At 33.0% G+C, this 22,542-nt stretch overlaps 1 protein-coding gene across 1 annotated transcript; it reads left to right on the forward strand.

Annotated features, from left to right (window-relative positions):
* Positions 1-20,052: 20,052 nt before the first annotated feature.
* On the forward strand, positions 20,053-21,448 carry LOC127126656 (GATA transcription factor 4). The gene is made up of 2 exons (XM_051055618.1): positions 20,053-20,274; positions 20,611-21,448. Exons 1-2 carry the CDS (start codon positions 20,167-20,169, stop codon positions 21,319-21,321), a joined length of 819 nt encoding a protein of 272 aa, XP_050911575.1. The 5' UTR covers positions 20,053-20,166; the 3' UTR covers positions 21,322-21,448.
* Positions 21,449-22,542: the final 1,094 nt, after the last annotated feature.

Genomic DNA, 22,542 nt, shown 5'->3' on the forward strand with positions numbered 1-22,542 from the left:
TATGCATCGCCATCAACCTTGTAAGCCGATTGCTTTATGCATCGCCATCAACCTTGTAAGTCGATTACTTCATGCATCGCCATCTACCCTTATCCCTAACACTTCTCCTTGCTCCATTCGTTGATTCTTGTTCCGATTAGGTAGCACCCATTAGATAGAACCCTTTGTATGATAGCATAGATAGGATTCCCATATCCTTTTGTATGATAACATAGGTAGGATTCCCTTATTCTTCTGTATGATAACATAGGTAGAATTCCCATATTCTTTGCATGCTAACATTAGGTAGATATTCCCATTTGTAAATCCTAACACTTAAGTACATATTGCATGACAACTCTAGGGCAGAGCTTCCCCATTTCTTTTAGACCTTTCGTGCGTCTCCGATCTTGTGGCATGTAGTCCGTTCTATTGCAAAGAGGTAACCGCCTAAGACTCGATTCAGCGAGCTGCGACACCTACTGCTAGGACGTGAACCACATCGCCCACTCTCCTTTGACACAACTGGTGTCCTCCTTTTGTAAGTCCATGTTCAGATGGCAATCCCTATGTAGGGGAACTACGTCGCCCTGATTCTCATACCAGATGAGGTACGTAGGCAGGAGATCGTGCGAGATCTCTCCGGGCACCCTTTTTCTTTTTGTGTGTGTTTGCTTGACAGTTACTAGGCTCGAGTTCCCGACTCCTTAGTAACTTGTTGCTTGTTTCTTCTTGTGTGTGTAGGAGACGGATGTAAGCCCAGCCATTGGCATTCCGTATCCTATTGTTGTGTGCTTGGAGTCCGGTATAAGTCCATCAAGTGGCATCTGGTTTCCAGTGTGGGTTTGTTTGGTTCGGAAGCTGATGTAAGTCCAGCGATTGGCATTCGGGTTCCATGTTTGCCTTTTGTGTTTTGTTTTGTTTCGGCGTGCGTGAGCCGAACTACGGCAACTCTGATTCTCATGTTCAGATGAGATACGTAGGCACAAGACGCGATGTCTTGCCGAGTTTGACTAACGACTAACAACTAATCCTTGTTTGCTTTCGCCCTCGTTGCGATCCTTTCTCTCGCCCTCGTTGCGATCGAGACATTCCCTTTCTCTCGCCCTCGTTACGATCGAGACTTTCCTTTTCTCTTGCCCTAGTTGCAATCGAGACCCTTATTCCCGTAGTTAGCTGAACTACGTTTTTCTCTGATTCTCATTCCCGATGAGATACGTAGGCATAAGACGCGATGTCTTAGCGAGCACACATCTCTTTCACCCATAGGTAGCCGAGCTACGAAGACTCTGATTCTCATATTCATATGAGATACGTATGCAGTGGATGCGACATCCGTGCGAGTCATTTTCTTTGACCCGTTCTTTTAGTAAATAGTACATTAGATAAACATACACCCTTTAGACAAGAAACAACAAGAGTGGATCCCGTAGAGTACTACGGATGCGTAGGGGTGCTAATACCTTCCCTTCGCATAATCGACTCCCGAACCCAAGATTTGGTTGCGAGACCTTGTCTTTTCCTTTCCTTCTCTTCAGGTTTACTTCGAGCGTTTCCTTTCCCTCCTTTGGGATAAATAACGCACGGTGGCGACTCTTCTGTCATTTTCTTTCGCCGGTTGTTTTTTCGCACCACTGTATTTTTCGGGTTGCGACAACTGGTCACTCAACTAGACACGGTCATGCGAGCTTTCATACTCGAAGCTTCAAGTCCTTCTGTTGGATACATAAATCAAATAACCACGTCAATTGAATCTTCTAATGTATAAGGCTTGAGAAATATTCAATTTAGATGCCATCATTAGAGGGTATTACAGGTGATCATAAAACCCTAAATCTTCAGCTTTATTTGGAGGAATAACTTGATAAATTATCTTGTGCATCTTTGACTGCTTGAACTAGCTTTAGCACTTGTTTGTGTTCATGCGTTGTTGGCATCATAATATTGTTAAAGGATGTTACATATTTAGGTGTTGTCATCATCAAAACCATGATATTATCGGGGCTAGACATATCTTGCTTATCTATGAGTTTTTATCACTTCTTGATTAAACCTGCAAGCACATAGTTCCACATTATCCTTTTTTTTATGATGATAACGCATATCTTAAGAAGGTGGTAAAATAAGAAAAATTAGATAATAAGTTGGAGTGTTTAAACCCCTCTCACATGAGTAGAGAGTATACTCTACTCTCCTACAGAGTATACTTCTCCTCCTTTGTCATAATTAAAAATACGAGTAAATATGCAAGACAAAAAGTTGAATATCCAAGTATATTAATCACATAGTCAAGCATTTAAAGAGGGAAAATAAAAAATTTCATCCAATCGAAAAAAGGTTGGAATTAAAAGTACAAGATGGAAGTTGTAACAGGAAAGGAAAAACACATAAAATCAATAAAGCAAGAACAATTCAGCAAAACACTAGTTCTCCTCTTCATCATAATCATCAATTGTCACAATTGGAGATATGAGATGGGTCTTTTCAAGTTTTTCAGTAAGGTGGAAAAGTCTTGAATTTGTCTTCCTATGCATCCTTATTAGTAATTGTTGATTCTCGAGGAGGTTGTTGAAGACATTTCAGGAGGAAGGAGTGAGGTCATCTGCTTCATGCTCTTGGTGGTGATTTTAGAGGTTCTTATATAATTTTCTTATTTCTTCTCCTGTTTTTAGTGTCTAATCTCTGATCTCTCTTCCTTCATATTATAGTCGGAAAACTCCAGGATCTTCATATTTAGTTCACTATATGGTAAGTGAGTGTTCTTCTTTTTGTTATCCATCATATGATGGATTACTGCATCAACCCAAGTTTTCTCAACTCTATTTTCATGAACCAAACTGAAGGTATGTCTGATTTATTGATGTGGTTGGAGTTTCTCTGTCTTAATAAGATAACATGACTCATAATATAATGAATTAATCGAATATTTGGAGTTTCAAGCAATGTTGAATAGATTCGAAATGATGGAGGTTTCATCAATAAAAAATATGATAGCAGCAAGATAAAAATTAAAGTCATTACATTCTTGTCATACACATGATTATTGTAGGAAAGGTTGTAAACTTGTGTGTACTCTTCAAGACTTATTTGAATGGGATGCTTCTTAACTTCGGAGCTGAGAAAGCCATTTGAGTACTTACGATTGAAGTAAAATAGCCTCACCAAGGAAGGAAATATTTCTTGAGTCACTTCAAACACGACATTTCTCAAGTTGACCATCAAGAATGCTTCAATAAAGTTACACTTCTTAAAGACTTTCTCATCCAAGAAGCGAGACATAAGTCTCTCTATCAGCATAGTGTCGACTGTAGTTGGTTTCTTGTTCTTGGGTGGAAAATTTTTTAGAGTGGTAAGAGGATGATGGTTGGGAGGTGCAAGCTCTTTTGGGTTCCATAGTGGTGATGATGAAGAGACAAAATGCTAAAAAACACTAAATCGATCCACAAAAGATATGGTAGGACGAGATAAGAAGAAGAGAAAGTGTAACTCTATTTATACTTGTTGTTCCTTTTTGGATTGTCTGCACTATGCAAAACAACATGATATGTTCAAGATGTCTTTTGTGAAGAAATGACACGTGTGGGAATAAATGTGCCAACATGTGTGCAACATCTGGCCCTTGTCAGCTAGCCAATGTTGCAGCTATTATGCGTGTTATTTTCTGGTTGTTTCAATCAGATTTGTTGCATATTTGTTGTTATATTTTATCCATGCATTTATATGGATTTGCTTGATTGGATTGGGCATTATCAAATCAATTTAAATGGAGATTTAAATCTAAATCAAATCAAATATTTTTGGAGGATATTTGAAAAACAAATCTTAACAAGATATCCTACAATTCTGAATGTGATCAAATGCCCATTCAAAAATCCCAGACTTTGTATTGTTATTTAAGGAGATTCAAAGCTAACGTTTTAAAGGTACAAGGATTGAATATTTTGTATGTTAGGGTTTATCCTTTGAGCCCTTTATTTGTGTTGCTTGTACACCACACTAGTTCCCCCATTCAAACCATAAGGCATAATGTTGGTTTGTCTAGTTGAGTTATAATACACCATTCTTTAAGTTGTTTATTGATGTGATCACCTGGGATTAGTGATTGAGAGAAAGTGAGAGGAATTCTCATATTTCAGGGGAGGCCTAAATAGAAAGTAACTAGAATTAGGAAGAGGGATTGAACACCATAGGATTATTATTTCTATAAGACTAACTGTACTAATTCAAAATAATGAATTTCCTTTCTTGGGTAGATTTCCCCCTAGACGTAGGTGTGGTTTCACCGAACTAGGCTAGCAAGTCTCTGTGTCCTTTTATTACTTTCTGCATTGATTATCTTGTCAATCATTTATTTATTAATTTTGGTTTAAGATAATGAATACCATGACTTACGCATCTGGTCCAACATATGTACCTTATGAACAAAATTTCAATTGGCATTAGAGCAGACACCTTGGTCTGTTTGGGTAGTTCCAGGGAAGATAAATTTTGTTCATATGGACAATACTAAAGATGGAGGATGTGTCAATAGACCACATGTATTGGATGACACCAATTATGATGATAGAAAAGATAAAATAATTGTATTTCTTAAATTCATGGACACTAAAACATGGAAGGTTGTGGTAAAAGGTAGGAAACACCTTGTGATTATTTCTCAAGATGGTACATCAAGCTTAAATCCAGAAGCTGAGTGGACTGATACAGACGATAATTAAGCTCTTGGAAAATCTAAGGCTTTAAATTCTATTTTCAATGGTGTTGACAAGAACATATTTAGATTGATCAACACGTGTACTGAAGCCAAAATGCATGGAAGATTCTCAAAATTTCTCATGAAGGCACATCCAAGGTTAGGAAGTCAAGGTTGCATCTCCTCACTATAAAGTTTGAGAATCTGAGAATGAATGAATATATTTGACTTCAACATCAGACTACGTGACATTTCTAATACTTCATTTGCTTTAGGAGAGAAGATGTTTGAAGAAAAACTGGCTAGAAAAATCCAAAGATCTCTTCTAAAGAAGTTTGATATGAAGTTCACAACTATTGAAGAAGCTCAAGACCTAAGCAACATAAAAGTTGATAAACTCATTGGTTCTTTATAGACCTTTGAGATGGTTTTGAATGACAGTTCTGATAAGAAGAACCAAAGTATAGCTTTTGTGTCCAACACTGAAGATGATGGAGATCAAGGTGGATAAATTTTATCATAGGCTATATCCCTTAGTGGGTGAAAGTTTAATAAAGATTTGAGAAAGCTGGACAAAAAATGGAGGACAAATGTCCCCGACAAGGTGTCATATATCAGTCCTCTGAACAAGAGCAAAGATTATTACAAACCCCAAAAAGGCAAAGGATCACAATGTTATGGATGTGAAGGGTTTGGTTACATTAAAACTGAATGTCCTTCTTTTCTAAAAAAAGCAGAAAAAGGGATTTTCAATCACTTTGTATGATTCTGATGATGAAAGTGAAGGAGAAATAACTAATAAGGTGATGACTTTTGCTAGAAAATATGACTCTCGTAGTGAGTCTAGTGATGAAAATATCTAAGAAGAAGAGCTAGCTCTCACTGAGTGGAAGGAATCTTGCTTGAGAGAAGAGAAACAAAAAACAACCATAAGTGTTATACTTATGGAAAAAGAAAAACTTGTATCAACCATTGAATACCTGTAAGAGGAAATCACATTATTAAAGTCCAATCTTGACAATATGACAAAATATGTACGTATATTGAACAGTGGTTCTGGTATGTTAGATAAGATCTTAGAAATTTAGGAGAAGAAGACTATAGGGTTTGACTATAGTTCCATGAACAAAAAGTTCAAAATACCTACTAAGAAGTTTGTTTCTCCTGAAAAGAAAACTGAATTTTTGATGAAGGACCACATGTCCTAGCATCTTGTTCAACATGTGTACCCATAAAACAAAGGCAACAAGAAATCATCTTGGAGGTGTCACCACTGTGGAAGATTTGGTCATATAAGACCTTTTTGCTATAGACTGCATGGATATCCTCAGTCTCATAGTCAGTTAAGGCTCAACAAAAGGAAAGGGAAGAAAACTCAAGCTAAGAAAGTGTGGAAACCTAAGGAAATAATCACTTGCCTCATAGCTCAGACATATCTTAGAGTTTCCTCAAGAGAAGTTTAGTATTTTGATAGTGGATGTTCAATGCACATGACTAATGAAAAGAGATATCTTGAAGACTTAAAGCCATGCTTAAATAGTTATATTACCTTTGCTGATGGATCTAGAGGAAGAATCAAAGGCATAAGAAAACCTATTAGTCCAAGTTTACCTTATCTTGAAGATGAGCTATTGGTAAAAGGACTGACTGCAAACTTAACCAGATAAGTCAACTATGTGATCAATGTCTAAATGTGAACTTCAATAAGTTTGAATGCATTGTTTCCAGCAAAGGTCAAGAGGTGTTAATAAAAGGATATGTATCCAAATATAATTGTTAGTTATGGATATCTCAAAACAAAAGTCAAACCTTAACATGTTTGATATCAGAGGTTGATGAGACTAAGCTATGACACCAGAAACTTGATCATCTCAACCTCAAGAGTATGAGAAAGATCATATCTGAAGATGCTATAAGGGGATTACCAAATACTAATATTGAAGAAGGGAAAATATATGGTGAATGCCAAATAGGAAATCAGACCAAAATGTCCCACAAGAAGCTCTAGCATCTTGCCACCACCAAAGTTTTTTAGTCACTTCATATGAACCTCATGGGGCCTATGCAAGTTGAAAGCCTGTGTGGGAAAAGATATATCTTTATGTGTGTGGATGATTTCTCTAGGTATACTTGGGTCAAGTTTATCAAATAAATGAGACTTTTTATGTTTTCAAAGAGCTATTTTAACATATCCAAAGACAAAAATGGAGTGGGATAATGAGGATAAGAAGTGACCATGACAAAGAATTTGAAAACTCAAAATTTTCTGAGTTTTGTTTCTCTGAAGGGATTGGTCATGAATTCTCAGCACCTATCACACATTGGATGAATGGAGTGGTTGAGAGGAAGAATATGACATTGCAAGAGTCAGCTAGAGTTATGTTGCATGCCAAGAACCTACCTTACTATTTATGGGCTGAAGCAATGAATACAACTGGTCAACTTAACAATCTTGTGACAATAACATTTGAAAACAAAGCCACTCAATATGAAATATGGAAAGGAATAAAACCAATTGTAAAATAATTTCATGTATTCTATAGCAAGTGTTACATCTTGTCAGATCATGAGCAAGGAAGGAAGACATATCCCAAGAGTGATGAAGGAATTTTCCTTGGATATTCTAGTAATAGTAGAGATTTCAGGGTATATAACAAACATACCACGACAATGATGGAATCAATAAATATTGTCATTTATGATACATATCAAGATAAGCAATAAGATGAAGAAGAAGATGATGTATCTCCTCATCAGACAAATGTCCCAACATATGTCCCATACAAGGAGTTTAACATTGAGTTTGAAATCACAAATTCTGAAGATACTCCTATAAACAAGGGGCCATCTATTAGAACTCAGAAGGATCATCCTATTGAAAATGTCATAGGAAATCTAAATTAAGGAGTTATCACCAGATTAAGAGAGGCGATTGCCAACACATGTTTTATTTCCAAGATTGAACCCAAGAACATCAAGGAAACACTGATTGATGAATTTTTGATAAATTCCATGCTAGAGGAGATGTGTTAATTCAAAAGAAATAATGTACATGAATTAGTTCAAAGACCCGAATATGTGAATGTCATTGGTACCAGATGGATCAACAAGAACAAATATGATCAACATGGTAATTTTACTAGGAACAAGGCAATGTTATTTTCCCAGGGGTACACTCAAATACAAGGAATTGATTTTTATGAAACCTTTTCTTTAGTTTCTAGAATTGAGTCCATTAAATTGTAACTTGGAATTTCCTGCATGTTTAAATTCAGGTTATTTCAAATGGATGTTAAAAGTGCCTTCCCAAATGGCTATCTTAATGAGGAAGTTTATATCGAGCAACCAAATGGATTCGTTAATCCTGGTTGTCTAAGTCATGTGTACAAGTTAAAGAAATCTCTTTATGGTTTAAAGCAAACCCCAAGGGCTTGGTATGAAACATTGATTGAGTTTTTGGTCAACAATGGAAAAAAAGGGGAGGAATAGATAAAACTATCCTTGTGAAGAATTATGGAGGAAATCTCATGATATCAAAGATTTATGTCGATGACATAGTCTTTAGTGGGATACCATACCAGATGGTGGAACATTTTGTCCAACAAATGAAGTCTGAATTTGAGATGAGTCTTGTAGGAGAACTCACTTACTTTCTTGGTCTTCAAGTTAAGCAAATGTGTTTGGGCTTGAAAATGTGATTCACAAAAGAACTCCTACTGCAACTCATGTGAAAGTAACCAAAGATGAAATGGGTGTTGATGTAGATCACAATTTATATAGAAGCATGATTGGAGTCTGTTCTACCTCACAACAAGCAGGCCTGGCATCACTTTCTCTGTAGGTGTTTGTGCAAGATATCAAGAAAATCCCAAGGCTAGTAATCTCACTCAAGTGAAGAGAATTTCAAAGTATGTAAATGGGACTTGTGACTATGGTATGCTCTATTCATATAGTACCAATTCAATACTTGCAGGATATTGTGATGTTGATTTGGCTGGAAGTGCATATGATAGAAAAAAAACACATCTGGTGGATGTTTTTTTCCCTTTGCAACAATTTAATATCTTGGTTCAACAAGAATAAAAATTGTGTCTGACTGTCTACTATTGAAGCTGAATACATTGTTGTAGGGAGCAATTGCACACAATTGTTGTGGATGAAACAAATGTTGAATGAGTACAATGTTATACAAGATGTAATGACATTGTTATGTGACAACTTGAGTGCCATTAATATGTGATTTTTTTATTAGATTAGACATTATCAAATCAATTTAAACGGAGATTTAAATTTGAATCAAATCAAATATTTTTTGAGAATATTTGAAATACAAATCTTAACAAGGTATTCTACAATTTTGGTTGTGATCAAATGTCCATTGGAAAAGCCCATAATCTGCATTTCTATTTAAGGAGACTCAAACCTAACATTTTAAAGGTGCAAGGATTGAAGATTTTATGTGTTATGATTTATCCTTTGAGTCTTTTGTTTGTGTTGCTTGTACACCACACGAGTGCCCATATTCAGATCATAAGGCATAATGTTGGTTTGTTTAGTTAAGTTGTAATTCGACATTCTTTAAGTTGTTTGTTGAGGTGGTCAATTAGGATTAATGATTGAGAGAAAGTGAGAAAGGTTCTCATATTTAAGGAGAGACCTAAATAGAAAGTCACTAGGATTATGAAGAGGCATTGAACAACATGGGTTTGTTGTTCCTACAAGACTAATTGTACTAATTGAAAATAATGAATTTTATTTCTTAGGTAGAGTGTCCCCCAGACGTAGGTGTGGTTTCACTGAACTGGGTTAACAACTCTTTGTCTCCTTTTATTACTTTATGCATTTATCTTCCCGTTTATCATTTATTTGTTAATTCAAATTTAAGATGTTGAACACCTTGAATTAAGCATTTGGTCAGCATCTGTCCCTTGTGAACAAAATTTCAATACTCCCTGCCTAATCGATTAAAGGAATATTCTAATTGATTTGTAGAATTTAATCCATGAAGGTAGATATTGGGACTAGTTGTTGCACTAATTTTCAAGGTTATAATAAATTAGGTCATGCCCTTAATCGATTATCTAGTGGGCTAAAATATCATCACTACTTCAAGTGTCTAACATAATCTTACTTGAGATAATCCCTTGCAAATTTCATCCAAATTTTTCAATCTCTTATCACTGCCACTACCAACAATTGTAGTATACTTTTTACGAATCATGACATAATCTTCAACGTGTTTTTCAAGGCCTACTATGTGTCGTGTTTTGAGAGTCACAAGTTTGTAATTATTTATTGACTTTGTTATTTTTTGGTATTAGAATATTGACCTATTAGTTATAAGTAAGAGTTATTAAATTGAGTAATACTTCTAAAACTTATTGAATGCACATTATTTACCATATCACAACTTACAAGATCACCATTACTTGGCTTATTTGAAAATACTTTGACAGCTCCTTGTGGTTTGAAGGCACTAGACTTAGCTAGTTTGGGTCTTCTACCAATGAAGGTTCTGACACCACTTGATGAGCTTGGCATAATATGAGAGGTTGGTTTGACATGAGGAGTTGGTTTAACAAGGCTTGTGTCAATACTAATATGTTGAGTGTCAAGTATGACAATGTTTCCAATGTCTTCATCATTCGACAATGTTGCTAAAGTCTCAGAGTGTATCCCATAAAATATGTTCAAGCCAAAGTCTTGAACAACATATACTTTTAAAGGTGATTCAGCCTATTCTCAAAGGGTTTGGCTAAACTCATTAGGTGTTTGATTGTGATCATTATATTTTTGAGTGTTATCATCAGGGTTTTGAGTTCACACAACATGACTTTGAGTGTGCTCTGCAGGACATTAAGTGTGTACGTCAAGGGTAGAAATACATTTTTCTTTTCTAATGCAACTCTTATCTTTTTTAGATGAAGAACATGAGTGTAAACCCTTTTTCATTTTTAATGTAGGTGCACTTCTCTAGCTTATGTTGTCACTCACACACCCTTTAGACCTCCCCTTAACGGAATAAATAAAGTGTTAATATTTAATTATGGTGTACACTTAAACAATAGATAAGGTCAAAACCTAACTCGTTTCTTTGGTATTGTTTTCATGCTTGTAGTTTGCGCATGCTTGTGTAGGTAGTTGACTAGTTGTATTTTCACATGGGACAATTACAAGTTGTTTGTCTTTCTTGCATGTCCTATTATCGTGCTCATATTCCAAGCACTTCTTGCACTTGTGACTAATATTTGATCTTTTCTATTTGGTTTGGTTTTCCTTGTCTAGTTCTCTTCTACGATTTCTTTGGCCTTCCTGGTCTACGTTTGAACATTGGAAGAAATATTACATGATCAATGGTCTTAAGCCACTTGTTTTGCCCGTTTAAAGGGGCGACCTCCTCATGTTTCCATCATAATTTTACAACCTCAACATCAAACTCAGAGTCTATCCTCTTAATTGAATCACATGTTTCAAAAGAGGATAAAAAATTAGGATCTTGTCCACTATATGCATAAACCTCCTCACCTTCATACCTTAACTTAGGGTCTTTTACAAAACAACCATTGGTGTAGAATACCATCTCAAATAAACTCATGTCCTATATATAACACATATGATAAAATTGGACTAAATACAGTATAAAAATACAGTCAAAATATGATCCACATTCTACAAAATGTATAACCTTAAAATACAGTTAAAATATGATCCATAATCAACAAACAAAAACTAAATTTGAATCAATACTTTTAGATTACTATATTCCATTTCAATACACAACAAAATAAGCATAAATTAAGGGAAAGAGAATTCTTAAAATAATATTAAAAAAGACTTAACAAATTAAGGCAAACATGCATAAACCTGGATCGCAATGTGAAGTACCATAAATTACGGTTTTTTAATGTCTTCATGAGACCACCAACAACTTCCAATGCATTCCATTAAAGACCACAACAAAAATCAATGTTATATTCTTCATACTCAGCAAAAAAAAATGAGAACCTTTAAGTTGGGCTTACAAAGATTTGAACACAGTTAAAAGCGAGAACCTTCGAGGAACGTTAATGAAGTTTAGACAGAAGGGTTTGAGCAATATTAATGGAGCTGAGATAGAAATTTTGTAAATTTTAATGGATTGAAAATAAACTTCTCATATTCCTTTTTGAATTTTTCCTTTTAATGGACATTCGAAATTAAAAATATGTTAATTATTATTATAAAATAATTTAATCAAACAAAATCCAACGTAACCACCTGCATGTTCTTCTACCAGAGTGTCAAAAATATGTCATGTGTATTGGAAAGATCCAAGTCCCATATTAGTTAGACATAGAGACTTTAGAATACTCATATAAAGTGTCATCCATCGCCTTACAAATCGATTTTATAAGGATGAATTATATCAAACTTTAATATGATATTATAGTCTATTGATCGAGCCATGCCCCCACTATTAACATCTACGCACCAAACCGAGAAGAGTAATGGATGTGAGAGAGTGTATTGGGATGATCCAAAATCCCACATTAGTTAGACATAAAAACTTTAAAGAATTTATATAGAGTGACATTACTCACCTTACAAACCGATTTTGTAAGGATGAGTTATGACAATATTTAATAACGTGTCATTTCATGTCAACTTCCGTTAGAAAAATTTAATAAAAAAGTCAAAAAATATGAACAAAAAATATTAAAAAATTCATTATTAAAAATAAATTTTTTGAGAGACTAAAATTAAATTATAATATATTTATAAAATATCATTCATTTTCGAGATTTAGACTATACTTCACCATGTAAGATAATCTAGATAAATTCGTTTTTATTGAAGACTATAATTCAAGACGTACCAAATATTAAATGTTGATAACTTTCATAATCGAGATTCAACATATAGTTCTCTATGTGTCATAATCTAAACTCAAACTCCTTAATGTATTAATGGGAACACAAGAAATACTAAATCCTAATACAAAAATTCCAAAACAGATACAATTAACAAGGAGATTAATAAACCAAAGAACCTTATCACACATAAACACACCCCTAAATCTAGCGCAAATCCAATTCCAAATTCCTTAAGTTAGACTCAACCTCTTGTTCATACTTTTCTCGTAATAAAATACAAAGCGTACAACTCCACACATGCCCATTTGCAAATATCATTTTCTTTATCTTTCGCAACTATATTGTACGAGTACAGCAACCAATTAATATACTAACATGTGTGGTGTAACCAAAAAAACACTAACATGTGACAGTAGTTATGCCATTTAATCACATCTTCACAATTTGGGAAGGTTACACTATTTCTCCATGCATTCATGTACTTATAACCCACCTCACATACACACAACACAAGTGAAATAACTTAATTAAACTAGTCTCCAATTATAGTTACTTACTCATACTTTCATCATAAAGTAGAGAGAAAATGTATAGTGAAACTTAGTTAGTGGTTAAAATAAAGTGAAGTGGATAGAGAGAGAGAGAGAGAATATGGTGGTTTGAATTAAAAGATGCATGTGAGAATGTGTTTGAGTAGAGTGATGATGGATGATAAAAAGAATCCAACAAGTTTCTTACATATCAATATTGGTGGGGAACGTTTGCCTTTATTACTACAACATTATTGTTTTATTCAAATATTGCCTTCATTGTATGCCTTGTCCTTACCCACGCTTCATGTGCTCAAATTATTGCTTGTGCTGTCCTTCAATTGTCCCATTCTCAATCAAACTAGCAAATACTACTCTCTTCATTATTTTTTTTACTATGCCTTTTGTTTTATTAGTCTTCATTTTTCATAGTAAAAATTATTTTTATACTATTAATCAAGATGATTTAAAAGTAATTATCTCACTATAGTGTTTGTATTCACTTTAAGGCATTGCCCATAATTGTAGTGTGAAGGCATGCATCTTGTGTAGGTTGATGTTTCGTTTTCAAAGTACTTGGCGGTAACTTGAGTGGTTACTTGTTTATTCAAACCAAATTGAATTTGAAGGTATATCATTCATTTTCATTATCATTAAATAGTCATCTAACTTTGGACCCACCATAAGATTCATCATGCACATGTAGTCTATTATGGTGGATTTTTTATTCCTTTTAAATTATTTGATTTTTTTATAGAAATTTTTAAATTATTTTATCATCAAGCAATCAATTATAGATCCTATTGAAGGTGTTTTTTTTTAACGATGTAGTAATAAATAAAGGATTTTTTTCTAATATTGACAAATTATGTTTTATCTATATCTTTAGAGACTAATCACTCGATTCTCAGATAAAATTCTCTCTCGATAAGTAGAAGCATGAGGTCTGAAATAAGAATATTTTGTTTATATATTTTGAGCATTCCTAATATTTTCATATAACCAGATTGTAAGTTACTAGTTGATGAAATCATCATAAGCCCAATTCATCAATTTGAACTTGGTGTCATTTTGTATGTTTATAAAATTTCACTATAATTCATGTCAAACTTGATAAATTTTATTAAGAGACAAACCAACAATATTTTTCATATGTTAGCACGAACTTTATTGTCTTTAGCTAATCAACATGTTTTTGATCATCTCATTATATATTGAAATTGTGGAAGACGCTACAAAATCACAAGTGATTCAAGGAAAAATTTATTTTCAATATTATCAGGTGGCAGCGATCAACAGAGTCAGATTAGTTCGGGTCGATGGTCGGGATTATGTTGGACCTTAAGGTACGTTTTGGGTCCGCAAAATTGAATTTCTCATGGCTCTGGACCTTTGTACATGTTGTTCGCAATCACTTTCAGAATGAGATGGTGAAATCTTTGTGAGAGAAATTTAGAGAGAGAAATAGATAGATTCTTCAGATCCATTATTTTAAGAATTGAATTTTTTTTAGATACATAATGGGATTTTGAAACATTTTTAAATGTCTTAGGTTTGTTTGATTCATATATTGATAGGAGGGAAAGTTGAGAAACATTTAAGTAGAAAATAAAAGATGTTTTTATGAACTTGAAAAACTATTTTCTTGTAACTAATATTTTAATCTCTTGTAAAACACCTTGCAAAAATTGGATAAACAAATTTTGCTCTTCAGTTTGATATAATTGAATATTTTGTGTGTGTGAGTTCTCGTCTTTTATTTTGCTTGTGTGGATTTGCTAATAAAGCTTACCATATTAATTTTTCTTTATACTGTTATATATAGGTTGCCATTTTTCTTTTTCGCAACACAACAACATTCTTGATGTGTGACGTATTATAACAATTATTACAACACGTGACATTCATTATGGGGAAAAGAGTTAAGTTTATAAGTGAGCACCATGAATTCCAATAAACATCGAGAAAGTTTTAGGAGACAACGATTTTAGGATTGTGGAAAGTGAAGATGCAAGCAATCTTAACTCAACAAAGATATGTAGAAGCATTTAATGTCGAGACATTGATTCCATCACACTTAACTCAAAAGGGGTGTGTAGAAGCGTCAAAGGGTGGGACATTGATTAATGCAAGCCTAAAACAAGTAGAGAAAACCGAGATGGTGGATAAGACTAGAAGTGTCATTATCTTATACCTAGGAGATAAAGTCCAAAAGGAAGCCGTTAGAGATAATACCGCAACATAGAAGTGAGTAAAACTTGAATCGTTGTATATGAAAAAGTCTTTGGCTCACATATTATGTATGAAACTACGACTTTACTCTTTTCGACCCGTGGGAAACAAATTCACTTTTGAGCAATTGGAAAATTTTCGCTAGTTTGGCGATGACTTGTAAAATATTGAGGTGAAGATTAATGATGATGACAATGCTTTAATCTTGTTAATCTCATTACCTAGATCCTTTAAGCATGTCAAGAATGTCGTTCCTTTTGATAAATAAGGTATTATCACCTTGGATGAAATCTAGACGACTATGAGGTCCAACGAGTTATTAATGAAGATTTTAAGATTGACCATAATTGTGAAAGCTTGAGTGTCTCAAGAGGAAACAATGAGAGTATAGGGAAGTTCAAAATCAAGGTTTTTGATGAGTCAAGATTAAAATACTTCACTTATCAAAAGATCAGTTCCTTCAAGAATGGTTTTCTTGACATTGATAAAGGATGGTTATGCTCAAATTAGATTGCCTTAGATGAGGATGGTTATGCGACTATTGGTGCGCTTGTGGTGGAGAGTTAGGAGATGGACGAGAGTTGGTTAATGGACTCAACATGCTCTTATTACATTGCCCAAGGAAATAATACATTCAGATTCAAGATCTAAAATAAAATGGAGTCTTCTGACTCGATAATGACAAGTCTTGCAAAGTTCATAGTATTGGTATGGTCATACTTAAAATGTTCGATGATTTTGAGTTTCTTCTGCGTAATGTCAGGTATTTTTCTAAGAATAGGTAAAATATTTGATCCATAAGCATGTCTATTAAGCTAGGCTATTGCATTAGAATTGAACATTGGATGTTGAAAATTTTTCATGGTGCATGTATCTCAGCTAAAAGGTATAAAACGTGTGGGTTATAATGTTTTATGGTTCCATTATTGATCATGTATCATTGGCTATTAAAGACTTTCATGACAAAACTAAGCTATGAAATTTGATATTAACATGTTAGTGAAAGAAGAATTAACAATGACTTGAACTTTTTTCATAGTAATTTAATAAGTTTTGCAAGAAATAAAGTATAAAAAGGCATAGAAATGTTATTGGCACGTCCCAACAAAGTACCTTGGATGAATGTAGGAAAAATATTATTTTGGAAATAACATTGTGCATGTTTCTAAGAGCTAGGATACCAAAGAGTTTCGGTGGTAAGGTTGTCTCTACATCAAGTTTTTTTTATTAACAAATATCCATCCAAATGAATAGAATTTAAGAAAAATATACATGTTATGAGTGGAAAACCGATAGACCATTGTCATTTGAAGGTCTTCGGGGGTTTGGGGTTTGAGCATATCAAAAAAGACACACTTGATGTTATGGCACCTTCATTTATTATTCTAAAAGTGTGAAAGGTTACAAGATGTGGAAGGTGGAACCGAGAGGATCAAAGTTCATCATAAACAAGAACTTTAATTTCGATAAGATCTGAATGTGGATGAGTATAAAGACTTGGTGATGAAATAATTAGAAACTATGGTGGGGGAGTCTCAACTTAAATTGGATGTTTCTTCTATGGTGACTAGAGATAGGGAGAAAGTTAAGGTGTTTGCTTCTGATGGTAGTGAGGGGAAACTTGTGGTGGCTCATAATTATCATTTGGCTCGTGATAAGGTAAGGAAGAAAATTGTACCACCTCTGAGATACGATCATACTGACCTTATTTCTTATGCTTTGAATGTGGTTGAAGTGTTGAAGACTCACAAACCAAGACCTTTAGGGAGACATTCAAAATTAAAGATAGTAAAAAAATGGTTGAAGGCGTTGAATGATAAAATGAAATCTCTAGTGAGTAACCATACTTGAAAGCTTGTGAGGCTCTCTAAGAAATCAATGGCAGTTGAATGCAAATGCATATATTAATGTTCAAGCAATTCTTAGACTTGATCAAGTTTGTTGAATAATGATTAAAGATTTAGAGAAAGAAGCAAGGCAGTTGATGGTTAAATTGGCATCACCAATTTTGAGCCAAGGTGGAAAATTATGGAAGTATGTCTCAAAATCTCAAGTGATTCAAGGAAAAGTTCAATTTTCAGCACTGTCAAACAACATAAAAAAACAAGCACGACGGTTGTTGCAAGGTTGTCATCATGTGCATTCGCTAACCCTATTTGACACATTAATTTTGTTTGAGGCCATTTACTTTCGTTGTCATTTTTCTTAAATTAGTTAAGTTTAAAAGTTAGCAATTAGCATTATGGATTCATAAAGGGATATCAACAAATTTTCTAAGAGACAACGATTTTAAGTCATAGAAAGTGAATATGCAAGCAACATTAACTCAAAAGAGATTTGTAGAATCATGCGAGCGTAAAACAATAAATTTTAATTTTTTTTTATATATATACCATTGTCCTTCTTACAATTCGAAAGATATTTTCCACACTATGAATTTAACATAAAGTAGTTGATAATTATGAGTTTAGGAGTGATATATATTGTGCAATGTAAAAAGAAGTGAATAGCATTAGACTAAATTGCAATGTACCCTAGTCTTAATGTAGCAGGAACACAGATTGTCAAAAAGTATAAAGATTTAAGAAGAATCGGAATCTGAATGATAGTAAAACATTTTTAATGAATCTGTAACTGCAAAGCCTTAGCAGAACAGAAACAGTCTGTACTCTCTGTGGCTTCTTGGACTCTCCCAATGCATCTTTTTTTCACAAGTTTTCAAATGAAAAGTGAAAGTGGGAGGGACCTCTCTACTTGTTGTCCACTTGTGTACTGCTTACTCTTCTCTTTAAACCTCTAAACCAAGAAAATTCCAATACACGCATAAAATTGTGGGAAAATAAATTTGTTAGTGGAAGAAAAAAAAATAGTAATATGCTGTTTATTTGACAAATAAATAAAATATAATTAAAAATTGTTGCAATTTGGATTGGAGCTCCATTTTTTTTATTGATTCATAATTTATTTAAATTCAATTATTTGATTAAAAAAGTTGTATTCTATATTTTGTTTTTGAACAAAAAAAAACTGAAAAAAGAAGAAAAATACTTAAAATGATATTGATATATTTTTTAAGTTATTTATTTATAATATCAAAAACTTGTTTATAATATTATATTATTATGTAAAATAAAAAAAATATTATTGTAGAAATTGAACCCTAAATCAGTTTGCAACTTATACTAATTTATTTTAACTAACATATATCAATTGATTTATCTCTCATCTCTTAAAATAACATTAATAATTATTTTTCAATTATTAAATATATTAAAATATTAATCAAAATTAGTTGAATTGTTTAAATTTGTTTACTACTCTCACTTCTACTTTGTACGACCATAAAATTTGACCTTTTTCCATGAATTAAATTTTGATCTTTTTCTTTATATGATATATTTTCTCCTTTATTCATATAAAGTATCACCTATTTTACCTATTTTATGTAAGATAGGTTAATCATTTTATCTTAGTGAAATTAGTAAAATGAGTATGTTGGTGTTTTATACATGATTATTACCGATTCTCGTTTAGGTTGTTGTCTATGACTCTTTGTAGCCATTTTGGGAAGGTATATTTTGTTAATTGATGGATTTCTCAAAAGAACATGTTCGACCAAGGGTTCGCTCCCCGTTCGTGCCCTAAACGTGGTTTGACGTTAATGTTTATGAAGGTGTCATTGCCTTTGCTATAAAGTGGTTAGTTGTAAAAAACAAAGGTTAACCAAGTGTATCACTAACTCGTACAAGATTTACAATGTCTTTCTTTGTACATCACCTTCGCATTTGAGATTTGATGTCTTTGAGTGTGCAACACCTATTTGTTTGAGGTTCGTAATGTCCTTGACTTTTCCTCTTGCTATAACACTTCATTTGTGTTCGAGGATTAGTGTACTGTGAAGGATGTAAGTTTTACTATCTCATTCACACAATAGTTGAGAAAGAGCCGCGGTGAAAGTCTAGTTTATTAAACTTGTTCTACAAAGGCTTACGTAGTAGATACTTATACAAATTAAAATTGAAACATAAAATTAACTTAAATGTTGTAACACTTCAACTTAGCCTGGTTTGGAATGAGTTTTCAGTGGAATGCTTCTATCAAAATTTCAAACATTTGTTTAATATATATATATATATATATATATATATATATATATATATATATATATATATATATATATATATATATATATATATGGAAGAAACGTATTTTTAGTTTCGGAATGACAAAAATTATTTTTGAGTGATTTAATTTAAAAAATTAATTCTGATTAAGAGTAATTAAATGTAAATATTTTATGTGTGAATACATATACATAAAAATTATTTGAATAATAAACTTCAATGTAAATATTAATTTTGCACAAAAAAAATTATAAATTAAAATTTCAAATCAATATCAATATTTAAAAAAGCACAATTAATTCTACAATAGAATAATCAAACATATCAGAATTAATTTTAAATTAAAATTAATTATAAATATTTCAAACATAGTACTAAGCATGCACTAAAATACAATGAAAGAGTTGAAGAGGAAAAATAAAAAAGATTATAAGTAAGATGGTATAAAAAAATAAATGACGATTTTGGGGGGTAAACAAAAGATTAATTAATTAATGAAACATGAGAGAAAGTGATTGGTCTATGTCTGCATGGGACAGTGATGTTTGCTTTTAACACTATGCAGTAAATTTGAATTTCAATTCTTTTTCTTTTTAACCTTTAATTTAATAATCTGCCGACAAAAAACCAAGAACCATAATAAAAGGGGTGCATTGAGACAAGGGTTTAGTTGTAACTTAGACACCACCAATTTTGGCTTTCTTTTCTGTGTTGTGTTCAAATTTATACACTATTCTCTAAACCTTGTTCACCTTATGAAAATGGATGTTTACCAAAATGCATCACTTTCTGGTGACTGCAAACAAGAGAAGCTCCTTAACCCTTCAACTAGCCTTGATGACCTCTTTTCAGCCCAAAACATGGTTAGTGTTTGTTTCACTTTATTCTTAATTTCCTCAAACTTCACCTTCCTAGTTCTCTCTTTGTTATAACATAAGACTTTTCTTTCTTTGTTTGAAAAAATTGATTTTGTTTTGTTTTGTTTTGAGTAACAATATCTTTACAAAGTTTATACCTTTTTAATCTCATGAAGTTTTTTGGTTTAATGAAATGTTTGACTAAAATCTCCAAATTGTAGTAACTTTTACCAAAACCAATGTTTCTTACCTTAATTCCATAGATTCACTATGAATCAAAACATGTACTTTGGTTTATTGTTTTGACTAAATTTTGCATTGTTGACCAAACAATTTATGTAGGAAGTGAATGTTGAAATGGAGTGGCTTTCAGTGTTTGTTGAAGACTGTTTCTCAAGCCCACAAAGCTGTGTCTTGTTACCCTCTAGTGTTCAAAACACAACAAGTACAACCATTTCATCAAAACCTTCCAACACAACAAACAAACCAAAGCAACAAAATGAGTCACCTTTTGCAGTACCAGGGAAAGCAAGAAGCAAAAGGAAGAGACTTTCAGCTCCAAGAAGAACAAAAGACCCTTTAAGCATTTTATCAAACACCTTAAACCCACAAAACGAGTCCCTATGTTATGACCCTCCTCTTCTAAAACAAACCTATTGGTTAGCCGACAGTGAACTCATTGTACCTAAATCTGATACTGATGCAGAGGTTGCTGAAAAGGAAATTGTGAAAAAGGAAAGGTTTGATTTTGAGGGTTTTGAGGGCTTTGAGAGTTTTGAGAGTGAGAATGATGGTAACAATGGACAAAATCCAGTTCTTCCAACAAGAAGATGCACTCATTGTTTGTCACAGAGGACACCACAATGGAGGGCAGGACCATTAGGACCAAAGACATTATGCAATGCATGTGGTGTGAGGTACAAGTCTGGGAGGTTGTTGCCAGAGTATAGACCTGCAAAGAGTCCAACTTTTGTGAGCTATTTGCATTCAAATTCACATAAGAAAGTCATGGAAATGAGGATGAATGTTGTGTCTTCTATTCCTAGTGACTAGTTAGGGTTTAGTATTGTTATACATTTTTATGTAAATCAAAGTTTAATTTTTGTTTTAGGCGACTCATTAGTGCTATGATTATTGGAACATCAGTTAATTAATATATGGGTTAATTTCCTGTTTCAAATTAGTATTGCATTGCATTTTTATAAAGTATATATATGAAAGATTCAAAATTGGAAGGTGGAGGGAGGTTAGGGTAAGCATATGATGCTGCCTTGTGAATTAAATTATCTCATGTTTCCAAATTGGTTTGGTCGTATTTTACCTTTGAATATTTCTTAAAAATAACAACTACTACACGAATTTTGTACCACCATTTGGTATCATATGCTGTGTCAGTATGGGCATGTGACAGTGCTGTTAAGTTATTCATACTAGGCAGTTGGCATGCACTATCATAGAGAAGATAGGATAAACTATTACGAAATGTGCATCATCCACGTGACTAACAAGAATTTTATTAACCGACTTAACTCACAAGATGTAGCAAGAAAAATCAAATCAAATCATTTTCAAAATACCACCTTACATGATGAGAAAACTATTTGGAGCTCAAAAATTAATACCACAAGACATAAATAGTTTGCAAGATTAAGTACCACATATTCAAGATTTTTTCCTCATTGAAAGTCTACAGTTTATTTTATAATTCTTAAATACCGACTCTTTTTATTTTTTATTGAAGAGATTTGTCCCGTTTACCGCAAAACGTGTTTGGATATATCTGGAGAAAATTTTATTTATCGTAAAGAGTTTCTAGAATTCAAATATTTGATATAACGTTATTAGGGATTTTTTATTTAATATTTTTAGGCGTGCATGGATATTCATGAAGAAAGAGGTATTTATGAATTTTTTGTGACTAATTCTGAAGAGAGAAGATCGACTCTAGACCAGGTGTATAGATGGGTAAGAGGAAAATATGCATGCGTAGATTTGACTTGGGACAATCAGCTTTCAAAGCCGTTTTATATAAAGTGACAAAGCATGAGAAATCGTGTTCCGGCAATCAACATGCTTTCATACAATTTACCTTTCGACACTTTTGATTCTCTAACATCAAAAGTATTGATTTAAAAAAAGTACAAAAACTTATACATAGCAATATTGTATAATTTAGAATAATAAATATAGTTATTAAAAGGATTAATTTTGGTATTTAAAAGGAATCACAACATAGTTTCATGTTATTCTAGTACAATCTTAATTATATATAAT

The sequence above is a fragment of the Lathyrus oleraceus genome, chromosome 3 (assembly GCF_024323335.1).
Source record: "Lathyrus oleraceus cultivar Zhongwan6 chromosome 3, CAAS_Psat_ZW6_1.0, whole genome shotgun sequence".
Classification (NCBI taxonomy): Eukaryota; Viridiplantae; Streptophyta; class Magnoliopsida; order Fabales; family Fabaceae; genus Lathyrus; species Lathyrus oleraceus.